The 19023-nt window shown below is 41.6% G+C and overlaps 1 protein-coding gene across 1 annotated transcript; it reads left to right on the top strand.

Annotated features, from left to right (window-relative positions):
• Positions 1 to 6968: 6968 nt before the first annotated feature.
• On the top strand, positions 6969 to 15824 carry LOC141737688 (hyaluronidase-1-like). Its single transcript, XM_074572632.1, has 3 exons — positions 6969 to 7886; positions 14590 to 14679; positions 15396 to 15824. Exons 1-3 carry the CDS (start codon positions 6969 to 6971, stop codon positions 15822 to 15824), a joined length of 1437 nt encoding a protein of 478 aa, XP_074428733.1.
• Positions 15825 to 19023: the final 3199 nt, after the last annotated feature.

Below are 19023 nucleotides of genomic sequence, written 5' to 3'. Positions count from 1 at the left end.
ACAGAATGGAATTGAAAATAACAATACATCAAGCTTTTCCATAAAAAAATTAGATCAGTGCTTCATATATTAGATGCAATCTAAATTCACATATTAGATATGTAAAATGGTATAATACTTTAGATTTTATATAGTTTCGTCCACTCAAAAAATGCTTCTTTTACTTTACAGCAATTGAAAAATTGTTTGTGGCACATATTTATTTAATCTCCCTCTACCGCACAGACAGAATTAAACCATATTACTTTGTCTTTCCCTGGTATTCAAAGTGTCACCAATAATCTGAAGAGATTCAAAATGACAGGACAGTCTTTTAACTAAAACAGTACCAGGAACCGTGACCTGTATCTTAATTTTCTCCCTGTCACTGATTTGCTAGTAAATGACTGAAAAGTTCCAGTATCCCAACACGGAATGTTTTTCCATCCAGCAGGAAGTTAAGAAATAATATTTGAAAAATATTTGAGGTCCCTGTGCTAAAGGCTGTGGGGCAGTGAGGGAGAAGAGCCAGGAGGGATGGAAATCCCCGGCCGGGGAAGTCTCCACGCGCGTGTCCCTGCTTGTATGTGAGCACGAAGCAAGGAGAAGCTCACCCCAGGGCCCAAGTCTTAATTTCATGGGCAAAAGAGCACTTTTGATGGCAAAGCCTAGCGGAATGGGTGCAGTTGGCTGCAGGCTACACTGAGGGTCTGGCGTTGGTACCAGGGAGATGGGATAGCCCAACCTTTCTGCCCTTCGCTAACCTGCGCCATCATTTCTCGCTTTTAAACACAGCTACAAGGTCTGTCATTCTGCAAATGAAAAGTCAAACTGGAAATGAAAAGTTGCGAGTCTCCTGGCTTTACTGAGGTTTATACCGGGGTGGAAGTAGTTTAAGGAGGGATTTGTACCTCTATGAAACCATCCTACGGGCAAGGCAGGTGTGAAACGGCATCGTCATTTCTAGCATGGTGTAGCCCTCTGTCTTGCTGGTACTAATGCGATGACTTGGCATAGGAAACAAGGTGTGTAAAGATGCGAGAGTCTGGCCTCTAATGGCTACCTGACAAAGACGTACAGGTAGACCAGGATAGAGCAGGACACATGAAATACTAAAATGTTTATTTTTAACAGAAGAGAAGAATTATGGCTTCCATGGGAAGAATATCTTTTCGATACTAATTCTTTTTTCTTTCATTCCCATGCTTCCTTGCAGTCTTTTCCCTCAATTTAAGGCATGACACGAGCTGCACATAGCAGAAACAATAAAGCTAAACAGGAAATGCCTAAGCAGATCTCTGTCCCAAACATGACTTACTGTAAAACTGTGATATGCACACAAGAATGTCCTCTGGCATTTTCCACTTGCTTTACAGTGAATAATCCACAGTTTACAAAAATGTCAGCAGTGGTAGCATAGGCCTGAATCCCCATCTCTGAATTTCTTTTCACAGATTTTGCACAAAAATAAAGGCATGCTACTTCGTGCCTTGCAACTTGGTATCTCTGTTCAACTATTAGAAGTGAACTGTAATATGAATTGCAAAGGAAAAAGTCAATCGTATGTCCGTTTTTATACTTTATTGATCTGTAAGGAAGAATGCAAACAGTTTAGTGTTACTCTTCTGTTCCCCTTTTAGCTTGGCATCTACTCTGAGAAGTATAGCTGGAGAATTAGGAAGACATGTGAGTCAAGAGACTGAAAACTGGTAGTTGTGAGGATACAGTGAATACTTAATCTCTATCTAATGCAGTTTTACATTTTAGGACCATAGAAATATTCAGGATAAATGGGCAGTCCGTGTCCCTCTTACCAATGCAAGCCATTTTTCACCAAAACCAGGAAAAGCAAGACTTTTTACATGACTTTGAAGCAGAAGAATAACAGCAGAGAGGGAGCAAGACAGAGAGAGGATGGACAAATTTGGTCTTTCCCTTGTTTGCTAAGAACGCAAAGAAATATATATACGTGTGTAGATAAACACATGGTATCTTGTAACTGCATACTGTGTGCACATAAATCATACCTCATGGAGAATAATGGATCGATGCACAAGAGTTTTCAAGTTATTTGCAAGGTACTTTTAAATGTGATTGCATGGTGGATGCATGTTTAAATACAGTTGAAACATCCATATTTCTCAGCCACAATGATAATTTCTACCCTAAATGTGGTCAGCCTACGTTCAAAAAAGGACGTTTCTTTCAGCTGCCAATTTTGCACATTCTTCGGGGGAATGCAAACAATCCAGTTACGTTAATTTCCCTTTTAAGTGCCATCATATTTAATTTCTTTTCCAAGCAAAATGCTTCCCAACAGATATGAGAACTACTAGTTAAAATGAATGTGTGTTTACAATGAAAGAATGTAGAGCACTACATTCAGCAGTTGCAAGACAGGAGTGTTGCATGCGAGAGGCTAAAGCAAGCTTGGTAAAGTGTTGTAAATCTAGTCGAGGCCACAAAGCGTGACTCTCTTCTGTTGGAAAAATCGCCTTTCCTCTATGATTTAACTGTACCTCTTTGCTATTCTGGATTTTAAATTATGTCAGTCAGATCCTGGTTAATGAGGGAATCTGAAGTGGCTGTTACTGTAGGAACTCCAGATTACTATTTTTTTTCAAAGTGCGTTTCTGAACTCTGAAATAATTATGGAGTTCCATGAATGATGTGCAGCCTAACTCCTACTTCACAGGTAAAACTGCATGTCTATAACCACATGTTCTTACTTTCCTACTGCGCGTGACATTGCATATATTTCAACAAACGGAGAGAGTAGTTTTCCCTTCCCTGTCTGAACTATAGGAGTGAGATAAGCCCAACTTAGTCAGAGGATAAGGGCTTCCAGGTGTTACAATTGTGATGTGATTTAGTTTTTTAAGAACATCTTTATGAGATTTCAGAATGAATGAAATGTCAACCAAGCCATCATTTTTAATCCTACTTGAAATTAGGTCTAAATCTACATACTCTCTCTGCTTCACTGCCACTTCTGCTTAAAATCTCTTTCCCCTTATGTCATACTTTGCCATTATAGCTCTGAAGAAATTACACAGATTTCTTCAAAATGGGTACAAAAAAGACATAGATATCCTGTAAATTTCTCAACTGACAGGTAAAGAATGATAATGAAATGAAGTCTCCAGAACATCAACTGTTAACCAAAGTATACAGTGAAATATTTTTAAGTTTTATTAAATGCTTATTTGATTGAAGAACAATTCTTCTTATCTTGTCACCCATTGACATTAAACTGCATAGGTTGTCAAAACACCTAAAATGTCCCACTCTTGAAAGATAAATCTGGATAGTGAATGTGTCCATGCAAATGAGCTGTTTATCCAGAAGAGGTTATAAATCTTGGGCATCAAGAGCAATTAAACTCAGCAGAATATGAAAGTGGAATGGTATAACTAAATGTATAGGTTATACTTCCTTGAAAGTCAGTGCAAAGTCAGCATAGGGATGAATATAAAAGGAGAGGATGCATTTGCTGGCTATTATGAAGTTGCACTGGCTACTATATGACCAACATATGAATCATAACCTGAAGTGCCATCTGTAACATCATGTGTTATGGTGCAAAGAACGCCGGGATAATCAATAAAAACCAGCAGAGAAGCAGAACTGGCCGTCTAGAGAACACCATTGGGCTGTATTGGAACACGTGGTGTGCAAATGGGTTTCTTTAGGGTGAGAGTCTATATTTTTACAAATTTTAAGCTGTTTATTTTGTAATCAAAGTGTGCAATTAAGTTGTCTAGTTCAGCTGTTATCAACCGGTTTGGAATGGAAATATAGTGGAATTCTGACCAATAAACACAGTGGAAATAAAGATCAGACTACGTTAACACCATTTGCTTGGGAAAAGCAAGTGGATTCTTTTGTTTCTTTTTGCAAAAAATGATGAAAGGAATATGTGGAAATGAACTCGCTTTTTCTATTCAAGAACTGGCAGATTTCACCACGCTTTTCAAAGGATATATTGAAATACAGCCATAGCCCTCTTCATCCTAAACTGTATAGCAGAAGCTGATGCACATAGAAAACTACGTGTTATTTTGTGCAGTGACGGCATGATCCAAAGTTTCCTGACTACAATAAATATAACTCATCAACTTCAATGGATTTGTGATCAGGCCTCGCTTCTTTCACTTATGAAGAATTCATTTTTGTTTTTAGAATATAGAGCAGAAACACTGAAAACAGATTCTGCTCTGAAAAAAACACTGTAGTGCCTCAGAAAGCTATGTGCATCTTTGGGAAGTTAAATTAACCATGATAATATGACACTGAATCAGAAAAACGGGAGAATTTGAACCAAGATTTATAATGAGCTTCAAGGAGGAATCGTTAGTGTCTATGCTCATTAAAAAAACTGGGATTAAAGCAGTCCAATTAGTGTCCATGCATGAGACTAAAAAGGCCATAGTCCAAAGGTATAGCAGTGGAAATTGTAATAAAAGATGGTTTGTTCTTGTTTAGAGGTTATTTTGTGCATTTGTGAAACAACAGATACTTTCTTTTCCCCTCCTTCAGAACTATAGGCTTACCTGTTTCTTTGAAAACTTGTTTCACTTGGCTTCAGATGGCCTTTTAAAGAAAAAGTAAGCATCTGTAGTTAAATTCCCATGTGCAAATAACATCAGAATTAATTGCAGATTGATGCAACTGGATTGGAACTTTTTCAAAGGACACTTCTTCGAATTATCTCCTCTTTAAAGAATTGTGTCTATCGGAATGTCTTCTGTGCGTAATAGAAAGCAGCAGGAAAAGTGAGATGTTTGGCAGTGAGATGTTTACCCACCTGAAAGGTAGGCAAGATATCGAGGCACTTATCACCTCTTTTTCTAGGTTAACAGAAACAGCTGGGTGACTAATTCCATATGGCTTTAAATAAGGAATTTATCATAGCTTTGGGAAGTGCCCAGTATTCACTGAAGGACCCTGAATGACTGTCCTTGACCAGACCCCTAACTTCTAAACAGCTTGAACAGGATTAGACAGATGCCTGCCCTTTTTTGTGGGATGCAGCTTGCAGGCGCAGACATCTACATATCTACAGTTGAGCAAGGTGTCCAGGCTTCTTCACAACTTCAATGAAGATTTGGTAAATCCAGTTAAAAGACCCTCAAGAATTGTTCAGTGTGTCCTGAGATAAATATTTTCATTTTGTCACTCATAGTGTTTTTTACATGGTCCTGAGTGACCTCTAGGTGATCCAGCTTGAGCAGGGGTTTGGACCAGATGGCCTCCAGAGGTCCCTGCCAACCTCAACCATTCTGTGATTCTGTGATTTAAAGCTTTGCCAGGGACAGGGACAAGAATTGGCCAGGAACTAAAAATATAACATAGAATTATCACTCGCTATTATTTCCTGGCCTATCTCTGTTATGATTGATTGTCTGCAATGTTATAATGCCTAAGGCTGTCAGGTCTAGACAAGAACTGTACTGTATTAGTCATTAATACCTGACAAAATGATCTAATTATATGTACATAATAACACAAGGCTGAACAATATCAGCATTCGGATTGTGGGAACAGGCAGCTGGGATCTTTTCCCAGACCTTTTCTTACACAGAAATTCACTAAAGGTCTTTTCTTTCTCTCCTGGTGGTCCTCCCATTTCATCTGAGCTATCCTTTTTGAGAAAATCTTTGTTTATATTATGGGCCTGTTTTCAGGTAGCGCGAAGCAATCCAGTCCAAGTCATGAAAAAGCACCTACAAATGTGCTAAGTCAGTTTGCTGCATCAAAGGAGGAGAGGACAGTACTGTGATGCATTCAGCAGTTTGTATAAAACAGGAAGGAAAAGGCATTTTTTGTGGCCTTTTCTTCGTTTGGTTGGTTTTTTTTCCACCCTATGACATTACTTAGATGATTATGCAGGACTCTGCAGGAAAACAGAGAAAAAGATATCAGTTGCATGCATAAGACTTCCTTCCAGCGGATCAGTGGAGGGAAAATAACCTGGCATCCTTTTCCAACAGGCGCGCTCGTACGTAGTGCAGAGTGGGTGCCCGGGGTGCCGGCAGCCCTGCGGCTCTGGCAGCTCCCAGAGTATTAGCAGTCCCCGAGCCGGTGTGACTGTCAGGGAAAACAGCATGCCCTGAAATGAAAAATTAATACTAGTAAGCGCCCACTTCTACAGACTAGGTCCCTTTTTCAAAGATACAGCATGCTTTTCCATATGGTTCAGATCCACTTAATGTAATTGATTTTCTTTAACATATTGATGTTTAATTTACTTTCACTATAATAAGTAGCTTAAACCATTAAGTTATGAATAGTATCACCCCTCCAGCCTGCAGACTGATTGTCACTCTTACATCTGTTCATTTAGAAAATGAAAATTAAACTCAGGGGTAGATAACAATACACTTTTTTTTCAGATATGATGAAAATTGCAGCCTTCCTGAGTTCTCTTGATTAATCTGTGTGAGTTAGAAGTATCTGCCTTTTGTTTAAATTATTTTTGCTATTGAGACCATTAGCGTATACATATAGTAAGGAAGGCCTAAGCCCCACTGTGGTGATGTTCTAGGCAGGTCAGACCGACTGTAGCAGAACACGCTTGGAAGCTGAAATTTCAAATGAGCAGCACATTCTTTTTTATAGTATGTTTTAAGCTAATTTTTTGTAGACATTAGGGAGCAAGTAAGTGTTAAGGAGAGCTCTGAATCAACTGTGGGAGGTGTCTGGGTGAGAAGGAAAGCAAAAAAAAAAAAAAAAGCTGAGCATCAGAACACACTTCCGGATGGTGAAGTCTATTAAAAAGTCTTTCAAAGCATTTGAAATTAGACTTAATTTTTACGAGATCACAGTTTTGCACTTTTCTTTTTTTTGCACTGGATATAAGCAAACTAAAAGACAGCTCTTTGTCATCCTCTCTGACTCCAGAGTGGCTACTGCCCTTGTAACACGTCTTCTCTCATTTTTGTTTTCAAGGACACATCATAACAATTTTCCAGAAAAAAAAATAAACCATGGATGTTTGGGTCAAATGGTTAGCAGTGACAGCGCTGCTTACTATGGTTGATGCTCAGCTGCCGAAGCCGGCACGGGCCCCTCTGGTTCTCCACAAGCCTTTCATGGTTGTTTGGAACGCGCCGACCGAGCAGTGCAGGCTGCGGTACAAGGTGGACCTGGATCTCAGTGTTTTTGACATTGCATCCAACACCAATGAGACTTTGAGTGGATCCAATGTGACAATCTTCTATCACACTCATTTGGGATACTATCCCTACTACTCAGATAACGGAGATCCTGTCAATGGAGGGGTGCCCCAGAACGAAAGTCTTATCAAACACCTTAATAAAGCAAAGTCTGACATTGACTATTGCATACCCATGAAGAAATTTCAGGGACTTGCAGTCATTGACTGGGAAAACTGGAGGCCCCAGTGGGATAGGAACTGGGGCAATAAAAGCATTTATAGAAACAAATCTCTTGAGATGGTTAGGAGACGGCATCCTCAGTGGTCAGAGGACAAAATTAGGAAAGTGGCTAAAGAGGAATTTGAAAATGCTGGCAAGAGTTTTATGAACAACACTATCCTTCTGGCTGAGCACATGAGACCAAACGGTTTGTGGGGTTACTATCTTTACCCAGACTGCTACAATTATGATTACAAAGAACACCCCCAAACATACACGGGGAAATGCCCAGCCATTGAGTCTTCCCGCAACGACCTCCTGCTTTGGCTGTGGAAGGAAAGCACTGCTCTTTACCCTTCTATATACCTGGATTACATACTGAAGTCAAGTCCAAATGCACTAAAATTTGTTCACTACCGGGTTAAGGAGGCAATACGTGTTGCCTCAATTGCTAGAAAAGACTACGTTTTGCCTGTGTTTGTTTACTCCAGACCATTTTATGCCTATACTTTTCATGTTTTAACAGAGGTAAGCAGACAGACTTCTTTAGAAATTTAGAGATTAGAAACAGCTTCTTAGAGAAGATACTTTCTAGAAGTTTTTCCTTGTATAAAAGCACTTATGTATTTGTTTTTCATATTTAAGGCAGCCTCTCTAAAAGGAAGTACTGTAGTCACAGTACAGAACTCTACACCTTTCAAGAGTTAACACTGCGGTGTTTTGGTCTGCTTCTGTAGGATAACATTGTATATTTGTAATGAGGGTAATTTAGAAAGAAAGTACAAAGAAATAATTTCCTTAAGGAAGTAATTCATTCTGGTATTTTAATTCTTCAGGACAGCTTGTGAAATGAACTTGACAAATTTTCGTGAAGTTTAAAACTAATTAGTGTAGTGGAAAGATAAACTTTCATGAGAAAAGAGCCTCAGGGCTTTTTTGTTTCTTTATCTGAATGTAAATTTATTCAGTATAGAAATAAACCAGTCAAGTAAACTAGTCTGGCCTGCAGTTCCTAAGTCCTGCATGATGAGGATTGGCCACCTCGCTTTTCAGAAGTACAACACCTTCAAATATTTTCATGGTCCAACATTTAGTGCTAACATTGTGGAGTCCTTTTAATAAAGAAACCAAATTTTCGAGTAACGGAGTGTTCCTTCAACCAATGGTGAAGAGCAATAAACACATAGTGGCCACAACATTGATGGTAAAAATATACGCGTACAAATCCCAGATTTTCTGGATACGTAATGATGATTGTGGCTCTGACTTTGTTTATGCACATAATGGAGAGGCACGGATGCTTATTCATTTCTCTTGTAGTTGTCCCAAGTGCCGAAAGTTTTGCTTTGATCACTATCAACTCCACGAGAGGGGAGGAAATCTGGGGCAGGGAGCTCATGGAAACAACCCCTCCATGGCTAAGGGCATCTGGGGGTGCTCTCTCCCTTTGGTTTATGGAGGGCTGCAGGAGAGCTCCCTGCTGGTGCTGCCAGAGACAAATTCTTGACTCAAACCAGAACAGCAAAAGGGAGAGAAAGGGCAAGGGAAGAGGCAAGAAAAAGAGAAAGCAAACCACAGGCTGCACGTGGCTCCAGCCTGGAGCTGGAGCTGGGGAGATGTGGTGGAGCCCCGACAGCCTGGGAAGTGTTTCAGGCTGCCCCCAGGAAGCAAATGGTACACAGAAGCAATCATGAATTCGGTATGCCTCGTTTTTAGCAACCAGGGACTTTTTGGAGCTGTTTTCTGTGTGATATGGAAACTACAGGTCCCAGTTGGCTCAGAAATCATGGACAAGTAAGCAAGGCTGGGTCCCACTGAAGATGAGGAGCCACTGGGCTTGGTACAGGCAGGATTTCCCCCAGAACACCTTCACTGAAGAATTCACGCTGTGAAATAAATGAGCATTCCTCAAATGCAGGCTGTAATAATACATTTTTATAATATAAATTAGTCCCTTGATCGATATAAAAATACCACAAATGTTCCCGAAAGCTATGAAAACTAACATGCTGTTACCATTTATGCACGAGTTCAAAATCTGTGGTGGTATAAAGTTACTGTTTTACCTTAAGCTATTTTCTCAGACGTGCAGTGGTGAGTTGGAGTGATATTCTTCTTAAGTTATACTCTGTAACTCACTGGCCTATTTTTCAATTGCACATAGCCGTTTACTTTTGGATGCTTTAAAGATCATTTTACAACTCTGCAGCCAGGGAAGATCCCTGCATAACCAGAGAAACATCTTTGGGTTATGCTCTACTACATATTTTCTAACAAGGACAGTCCCCAGCTCTGCAGGCAGCCATGGGGACAGGGCATGACGTGTCTCCAGACTATACACATCATCTGTGCGAACAGCTTGGAGCTGCCAGGAACTTGCAGGGTTGCACTTAAGAAAACTTTAAATAAGAATGATGAGGAAAAGAATGTTCTTGTTTTCCTTCATAGCCCTGAAGCCACCAAGATATTTTAGATATGGGTTTGTGCATTCAGATTTTAGACTAGACTGGAGCTTGTCATTTGACCCATGACATGTCCCTAAGTGATGCTCACAAACCTACAAAGCAAAGCATGAAACCTCTGAACTCCAGCAACGATGTGCATGAATGTCACAAGAAAAGGAGATAGTGTAGTACAATGACATCCAGGCTAAATGGCCATAGAAAAATTGGAATAGCAGGCTAATAGACAAGGACTGGTCTAGGAGAACTGTCGCCCTGCTCCATCAAGCTGTGCAAGAGCTGTGACATTCTGGTCCGACAGAAATAACTGCTGGCATATTCAAGCCTTGTGTGTAAGCCTTTCTGTACACAGTAGGAAAAATACAGTAAATATCACAGTGGAAGAAAATAGAAAGAATGCTCCTGAGTCAGAGTCACTGAGGGAGAGACACAGGTCTAGAAGACCTTCAGAAAGACGAAAGACCCAAATTCCAAATGGATGCTGTAGCTATATGTGCTCTACCCTTCACCCTGACTGCACCTGGAAGTCACGTGAGTTGTGCATAAGGTATCTGAGAAATTCATCCTGCTTTTTTTCTTGGAAACAATTTACAAATTCTGAATTGGGATCCCAATCATTACAAAAGGTTTCTGTATTTGCTAGAAATGCGTATAAGCGGTTTGCCATCTGTAGGGTGTTTAGAAACTATCTGCTTTGACAATTCACTGCTAAGTGTGTGGGAGAGGGAAGTTACACAGGAGCATCTGTGCTTCCTGACTAGACGGCTGAAGTCATTAATAAAGCAGGATGACAATTAACAAATCATGAAAAATGGATAACAATTTTCTTGTTCACGTACAGATAGTCAGTCTTCTCTGATGACCAGATGTACAGAGACCATTCCCTGCAACCATGCCAGGCTTGCACTACCATTCCTGAATACGGAAAAATCATGTCTGTAACTAAGACTCTCAAAAATGTAAAGGAAAGATTACATATGTACTTTTTTTTCTTTCCTCAACATGTAACTAGAACTAGTTTCCTCTCAAGCTCCAAAACTGAAACAGCTTAGCTCGCCTCCTATTTTTTTAGTGTCTAATGCAGTGACCTGGCTAATCAAAATATGGAGAAGCACTGAAAGGAACTAGAGCCTCCTCCTCTCTGCCAAATCATCTGTCTGCTTGGAGACAGCCCGGTATAATGTCGTGGATCTTTGGTTGTGGCACACTGCCCCCAGAAGCTTGAACGAGGATGAGCATCAGCAGGGAAGCTGCTTTGTTGACTTGTTTATCACTTGAAGAAATACCAGAGGCCCAAGTGGCAGCTGACCCACAAAGCTGCCTCTCTCACGAATGGAGGAGGGTCTGATACAAGGAATAAAATAGGCACCTAGACAAATGCCAAGATGCTCATATTTAAAATTATATCTAAAATTTCTTAGTCTTGCATGCTTTCTTCCATATGAGGTACTTCTTACACTCCCGTGGCAGAGCTGTGCCAGTGAGCCCCCACTAATGCCAAGGTGTGCCGCGTGAGGAGCAGTGCTGGGTTCATTCCCAAAACAAGGACTGCCGTGTCTGAGGCTGCTGGTGGAGCTTGTGTTCCTCACTCAGGGCTTCAGGGAGGCACCTCCCTAACTCTGCTCCCAATTTGCCATTGTGAGAGGCACTTACCTTTTCTCGAAATACCCAAATGGGGGCTGAAGCTTTTATTTTTGAACCCTGTCTGTGGTCGGGGAAGGTGGTGGTGGTGCCTCCCACTCTGTGTAACCGTACGGTGGTCAGAGCACCCAAATCTGGCGCAGGAGCTCTTGGCTCACTTCTCTTCCCAGCCTGTTCGGGATGAATCCAGCACCTTGTGTTAGATAGCAGGAAAGATGTGGGGAATCACCAGACCAAAAAGAACAAGTGTACGAGAGAGCACAAATAAGGGAGGGTAAAACCTCCTGTTCATAGGTTATTCAGGGAAGAGCCCTTCTGTGCTGATGGCTTTCGAGGTACTGAACATGAGTCAGTCATTCAGTAAACGACGTAACTATGCCTAGAAATGACAGTCAGAAACCTTACTTCTTTCCTTGCGGGCAAGTTACCGAATTATTAAGCTGCATTCATCATAAACTGTATTCAGGTTCCCACTTGTTTCTCTTGCTCTCCTTTGAACCTTCATTGAATTGATGCAAAGAAATGGCATCAAAAGGCAACAGAAAGAGAAATGGCACCCTCTAAACACTGTCTGTAGCCTCATGGTGAAGGTAACCCCTACTGGAGGGTTAGCTGGAGATGATGTGTCTTTTAAGCATGGGGGAAGAGACAAAAATTCAGCCCGTGTCTTTCCAATTCTCTTTCCCCCTTGGGGAGGACTTGGCACTTGACCTTTGTTTTAAAGAATACAAAAAGAGGAAACGCAAGGTGGAAGGAGTGTTTAAATGAAGTCCCATACTTTTTTTTTTGCAGTGAGCTGCTGTTTTTGCCAGCATCCAACACCTGTGAAAGTGCTGCAAGAGTCCTTTAAGCATCTCTAGGGAATACAACTTCCAATCAAATGCCAGATTTTGGCCTTAGCCTGAGAGAAGTGCTGAGTTTCTCAGTGTTGTCAAGGTAGTGGTATGAGGTGTGTGGGGAAGTGGAAGTGTAGGTGCCTCGGGAACTTCAGTTGTGACATTATCAGTGCCATTGGACTTCACACACCCGGAGGCATTAGGTGAACTTTAAGGGTCATGCTCTTAGTTTTGATTATTTTATATCCATATGCATTAGACATGAAGTGCTGAAATCGCTTTGTGGAGCTGAATCTGAATGATTTCTAAAAGTAACAAAAGAGAGATGTAGAATATGAGGGAAAAAAGGCTGGATTTACAGACTTCTGGTCACCCTAACTCCTAAAGCATATTACTTACGAAATCTTTATTTCAGAGTTTTCTCAGGCCTTAGTTCATCCAGCAATGCTAAATATCTATTGATTATTTATTTTGGCTGTCTGAAAAGGTTTCATTAATTTGTTAATGAGATCTAAACTGTGTTAGTGCTAAATCACTCAACCATCATGTGCTTAATGTAGAATCACAGTCCATCCTTTGTATATGGGAAATCTTCATAAAATGCTTTGCAGATAAGGAAAGCCTGGGAACGCTCATTACCAAGAGGTCAGGCTGTATTTCACATTCTCTTAACATTTGATATTTTTTTCTCTTACATACTTCTTTTTTTTACAGATAGATTAATTCCCATAAGGAAAAAAACCCCACCGTTTCCCACATGGAGGTAACACCTGCAGCCCACAGCACTACCCTTTTATAAAACTAGCACTGAACTATACACTTTTAAGAATAATGACATTCTCTAAAAGACTACTTAGATGATCAGCAGCAACACGAACTCCAGGGGAGACCAGTTACACTTTCTATCACTCTGAACCCTACAGTAAGAGCCAGTAGGCAAGCTCTACTCTTTTAGACTTCTGCAAGTTTTCCTGCACTGTTTTGTCCAACCTTTAGTTCAGGTTCAAAGTCACTGCTCGCTCTCGCTTCTCTGAAGCTGCCTTCAAGTCTTCAGCAGGTTCTCCCTTTCCCAAGGCATTTTTTGTGCCTTCTTTTCTGCCTCTCAGGCCATAAATGTTTCAGGAATCGGGACTCCTTAAGTATGCATTTGTAAATCAACAGGCCCGCTTACACAGTGAAATAAATTATTTAGTAGTAATTAACAATAATCATATGGTTCTTCCACTTTGTCCTTTTGCATTCTAAGGTGCCACCACTATACTGTGATAATTTAGCTGGCATTTTGGATTGCTCTCTCCTAAAAAGAGGTGAAAAGATTGTATCAAAACCATCACTAACTTTTTAAAGGAATTTGCTGTTTCTTCATCAAATCAAGAAATATTATGTCATTATGAAAACTGATCAGGAATTACTTTCTAATCAATGATTGTAGAGAGAAATGGTTTTAGATGTAACTGATCATGCCTTGAAATTTGGGAGTGGAAGGTCTTTCCTCCATATTTTCCAAGATTTATTTGCATTTCTCCAGACACAATATCCATGATATCAGGGAATGGCTTTAAGACACTCACAAGGTACGTCGCCGTGTTGTTGGCAAGGCACCAGTGACCCCTGCTCCACACACAGCCTATGCTCCGGTAGAACTGTGTTACGGCTGTCACTACAACTCGACTGCTTATTGGTGCAGCTCTAAAAGTGGACATGGTTAAACCGGTATGCAAATGTGTGGGGGTTTTTCCCCCATTTGTCACTACGTAGCACTGGGAGAGGATCGTTTTTCAGAGATATGTTTCCTGGAATAATGGCATTCATGCTGGATGAGCTGGAATAGCTGGAAGAGCAGCTCTATAACTGTATTGGCATGGCTAAAGCAGCACAAGTCAGGCACCTGCCTGAAGCCTATCAACTGCAATTAGACACTGTAAGGGTGATTCAATGATGTGCCATCATACTTACCTTCACTTGCCAAAAATGGTACCTGTGTAGGTACGGTAATCATTCAAAGACTGGTAGATAAAATAGCTCATTTGATTCTTACTCCACCAGTTTGATTGGAGGACCCCTTGCGAATAAACTGTAATGATTTCATTATTTAGTAATCACACTCACGAATGCAAACCTTTGGAGAAACACAGAAGAGCCTTCTAAACTAAATAGTGATTTTATTGTGAAGAATTTACCACAGGACCGATGTTTTCCCTGGGGGAAAAAGAAAGGTGATGCCTATACCATAGTCCTTTTATATTTTTGCATCTTTGGTTCCTGATGTCTGGTTTTGGCCTTCTTTTTCAGACAGATCTGGTCAATACCATCGGTGAAAGTGCAGCTTTGGGAGCAGCTGGAGTTGTTCTCTGGGGCAGCATGCAATACGCCAGCTCAAAGGTGGGTCATATCTGTTAATTAGTATTAAGGAATCACGTCAATACCTCTTCTCTGCCACCACACCCTCTGTAGCACCTATCTATCTTTATTGATGTCATCAGCCAGCGACTGAGGATGATGTCTCATTACTCCTTTCAGGTCTCATTAGTTCTATACTTTCTTTAGGCTGAGAAGTCCTATTGCTTCAGAGTGCATTGCTTTGGGAAGGTCATTTGTGGCATCATGGAATAATGAGTCCAGGTTAGAAGAAAGACACATTTTGAAGAAATAACATACAAATATGAGCACAGCCTGTTTTACAGTGTTCTACATTGTAGCTATGGGGATTTGTACAGATCCACAGAGCAGGAATGGAGTCGGGGGGGGTGGGGGTGTATTTTCTCTGGTCACTAGTGTTGAAATGGAAAATAATGTTACCACATGAAAAGGCCTAGTCCTCCCAGGTTCTTCAGGCTTACACAAATAGTCTAATGTTGTATGTTGCTACCAGGCACCCAAATAGACAATATAGTAAAAGTTAATATTTTGCCAATCCTACCTATGGAAGTAAACTCACTTAAACCAATAGATTACTCCAGTAGGTAAATCCAGCAAGATTTATCTCAACAGGTTACTTTAGCCAAGAACAGTTTTGTACTAGCATCTCCTTAGATACAAGAAATTTGGAGGTAATTCTAGCTACTGATAAACGTGTCATGGTCTTTTATTATCTACAGGAGAGCTGTGCAACTGTGAAAAGGTACATTGATGGACCCTTAGGACATTATGTCATTAATGTGACCTCAGCAGCCAAGCTGTGTAGCAAAGTCCTGTGTAAGAAGAACGGAAGATGTATCCGCAAAAACAGTGACTCTTCTGATTATCTCCATTTGTCACCTGCTAATTTTAAGATCCGAGCCCGTCACTCCGAGAGGGGCCCCAGGTTCCAGGTGACTGGTGAACCCGGCCTGGAGAGTATTGAAGCCATGAGGCAGAGATTCATGTGCCAGTGTTACCAGGGCTGGACAGGAATATTTTGTGAATTGCCTGACCAAAGGCTAATGGAGCGCTGGGTTCACATTGTCTTCAGTAGATCAAGAAAACAAAAGTTTTATGTCTTCCTCTTAGGAGCCATGCAGCTTCTTCTGTTTTATACTGCACACTAAAGTCTTCTGAGGCAGCACAAGGAAATAAGAAATGGTGCCACTATGACTTCTGCTCCTTAGCAAGTTTTTATTATGAAGGGAAAAGGCATTGTTGATTAAATAGTTTCATTCTGTTTTCTTCGTTTCCCACTCCTGGGATTGCTTCAGACATTAAACATTTTGAAAGCAGCCCTCTCTTTTTTACCAGCTCCTTTACTCTTAACTCATGTTTTACTCATACATTCAACAGATAAAGCTTCTCCTGCAACAGTGGAAGATTTCCTTGAGTAAACAAATTGAATAAACCTGTACAAGGATTCATCCACGTAGCAGCTTAAAAAAGGACACAGAGCCTCTTTGTTTTGCGGCTGGATGATTTAACAGATGGTGATGAGGAGAGTTTTCATGTGGACCAGGGATCCCAAACTGTTCACTGCAGCTCTTGCTGAAGTCAAATGACACTTTCCGTGAGCAGCAGCACTGTGCTCAGACCCACACCCGCTGCAGCTCACTGATCCCACCGCTTCTGTGGGACAATGTGAAGGGTATAGAGTTATACATCAGTGCACGCTTTAAAAAAATGCATATTCATATTTCAAGGCCTAATTTTATTCATGTTATTTCTAGACGTATCAGTATTTCCAGTGGTAGTTTGTGCCATCAGTTTCAAAGGTACTCTTTGACCGAAAATCTCAGAAATTGCCAGTCAATGGGTCAAATGTTCATTTTCCCATGGTACCAGCCAACCAGCAGAGTGTATACATGTTTAGGTGAGTGAATCCTGAGCTCTGAGAGTGGTGCTGGCAGCTGGCACCCCCCAGTGCTCCTGTTTAGGCAGGTGATGGGAGAGTGCTTCTCTTCTTGCTCGGGGCTGTTCGGGTGCCCCTAGGCTGACCTGGATTGGGAAACCATCCAGGTCGAAAGTTCCCTTGTTGAAAAAAGATGCCTCTCCCTGATGATATTTTCTAAAGTCAGATTAATCCCTCTGTCTGACTCACATGGCGCTGCTCATGCAGCGGGGCCGGGGCTACGGAAGTGGGGAAAACCCATAGGGAAGTGGTTGCAAAGCCCGTAAGTTGAGTATTGCCACCCAAGACAATACATGGTGAGTAAGCAGCCTTGGTATGTAGTTGGCAGTATCGGTCCTGCCTCACCCAACCCATCCGTGTCAGGAGAGAGGCGGCACCTGGCAGCCTCTGCCTTCCTCCGTGCCTCCACGGGGGACGGGGGAGGCACATCGGTCCAAGGGTGGGGGGTACCACAGTGCCAGGGAGCCTGCTGGGCTCCCCCAAAGCTGAGGGCTCCTTGCAGTGACCAGCCCAGACCTCGGTGCCTCACCAGATGCCAAGGGCAGGGCAGGTAAAGCTTGCCTGGAGTGGCCCAACTCAGCAACATGGGTATTTAACATGTTTTCTGAAGTCTTCTTTTGAGTCTTTAAGGTGAGAAAAGATGAGAAAGGCTCGCTGGCTGAACATAATCAGACCGGCATTTTTGTATTCCATCAGCTTTTTCCAAATGCAATCTTCTCTGCCAGGGTCAGTGGTTTTGTAAAAAGGGGAAAGATATTGCTATAAAAAAAATGTGCTAACTGCCCTCAGAGGAAAAACCAACAGAGTGAAATCTCACACCGGTTTGGATTTGTAACACTGTGCACAAACACCCAAGTGTACATTTCTTCTGTTAAAACTCCTCGCTAAGATAAAAAAATGTTGCTTAAATTAAAAATTACCTCAGTTTTGCACTGAAAGCATTTGTTGCAGATAGTGAATTAAAATTGCACATCGTGCATAATAAGAAGACGTATGAAAGTTTTTTGCCAAAGAAACTTTGATACGCTTAAGATGCTGTGGCAGCCACGACTGCTTTTTTGTTTACTTTTCGGGAAAAGTAATTTCCTGTCAATCCGGCCAGACTTGGAGAGTGGGAGTATTTGCAAACACAGGTTACTCTAAAAATAAGTTGGAAACGACAGTTCTGTACACTTCAAAGAACGATACTGGCTGGGAACAGTACAGCTTCTCAGAGACAAAAGTCCGATCCTTCAAAAAAACACAAGGAAAACAAATGACGTCACATACTGCTTAATGAGATTAAAGCCCCTGAATTGTTTTTATTCAGCAATGTCACCGCGTGCTTTCCACATAGTGTAGCACGCAGCAGCCAGGAGCGGTTAGAGGTCACACTAGACGAGAGGGGAGAGCTCTTTCAGTAGTTTCCCAAAGTAAGCGTGTGTTTCAGATTTAACTTTACTGCTTTTAATGGTTACAACATGCCAGGTCACCCCTTGTTTAATGTCACCAGAGTGATTCCAAGGCAGTATTTTTCCAATTGAATGAATGCATTGTTGAAGCTGCAGTAAGAAAACAAGGGGATGCGTGCGTGTGTTAATATACATACATATCTACACGTACCTGTGCACACGAAGGCGCGCGCGTGTGTGTATATTGCAGTACACGTGTCTGTATGTCTGACCCAGGGGCAGCGGAAGGCTTTCGAGGGGCGCGAGGCTCTGTTTTCTGCCTGGTGGGCAGGAGCTCGGAGGCAGCTGTGTAACCCTATAGCTTGGCACGTACGGCCGCTGCGGCCGCGCGGATTATGTCTGTTATGCAACCGCCTTTAGACAGGAAGCTAACAGCATCTAGCAAGCTAAAAATAAGCAGACTTCTGTAATTTCAAAGGACAATATTTAAAACTTCGCTCGTGCGGCTGCTCCTGTCTCAACAGTAAATGTGGGCTCTTCAGGCATTTTATTTATTTTTTGACTAGGATGATATTTTAACGCGCTGGCAGCTTGTTTTCTCAGAGGGAGTCAGAGCTCCTTTCTCATCTTTCCATTACAGCAACAACTCTCCTGGCTTTTATTTAAGGTGCTCTCCAATATCTGCAAGAAGCAAAGCAGCCCAGAGTATCAGTCCTGCTTTTTCTCCTCAGACAGCCAAGCAGCCTGACATTTGTGGGCAGCTTTTGGAAAAATGGTGTTTGTTTCCGTGATAGTAATAACCTTCTCAGTCAATTAGACAGCAGATTATTAAGAGCATTTTTTATATTGCTCCTTCAGATGCTGTGTTTACAGGGCAGAACAAAAAGCATTTAGATTTCACTTTACTGAAGTTGCTCCTTCCCTTGGCCGTGTGTCCGCTCACCCTGTATGTCCTATGGGAAGGAGGGAGGTATCCTATGGACACCCTATGGCTCTGATGCCTCACTCCTCGCCTGCGAT

This window comes from Larus michahellis, chromosome 1, assembly GCF_964199755.1.
Source record: "Larus michahellis chromosome 1, bLarMic1.1, whole genome shotgun sequence".
Classification (NCBI taxonomy): domain Eukaryota; kingdom Metazoa; phylum Chordata; class Aves; order Charadriiformes; family Laridae; genus Larus; species Larus michahellis.
Note: the sequence above shows the minus strand (reverse complement) of the source record. Positions and strands in the feature narration are given on the sequence as shown.

What these genes read in the sequence shown, in the direction of transcription:
- LOC141737688 (XM_074572632.1), top strand. Translation starts at nt 6,969, where the DNA reads ATGGATGTTTGGGTCAAATGGTTAGCAGTGACAGCGCTGCTTACTATG. An exon ending in CTTTTCATGTTTTAACAGAG is followed by an intron (nt 7,887 to 14,589) that starts GTAAGCAGACAG and finishes CTTCTTTTTCAG; the next exon opens with ACAGATCTGGTCAATACCAT. An exon ending in TGCAATACGCCAGCTCAAAG is followed by an intron (nt 14,680 to 15,395) that starts GTGGGTCATATC and finishes TATTATCTACAG; the next exon opens with GAGAGCTGTGCAACTGTGAA.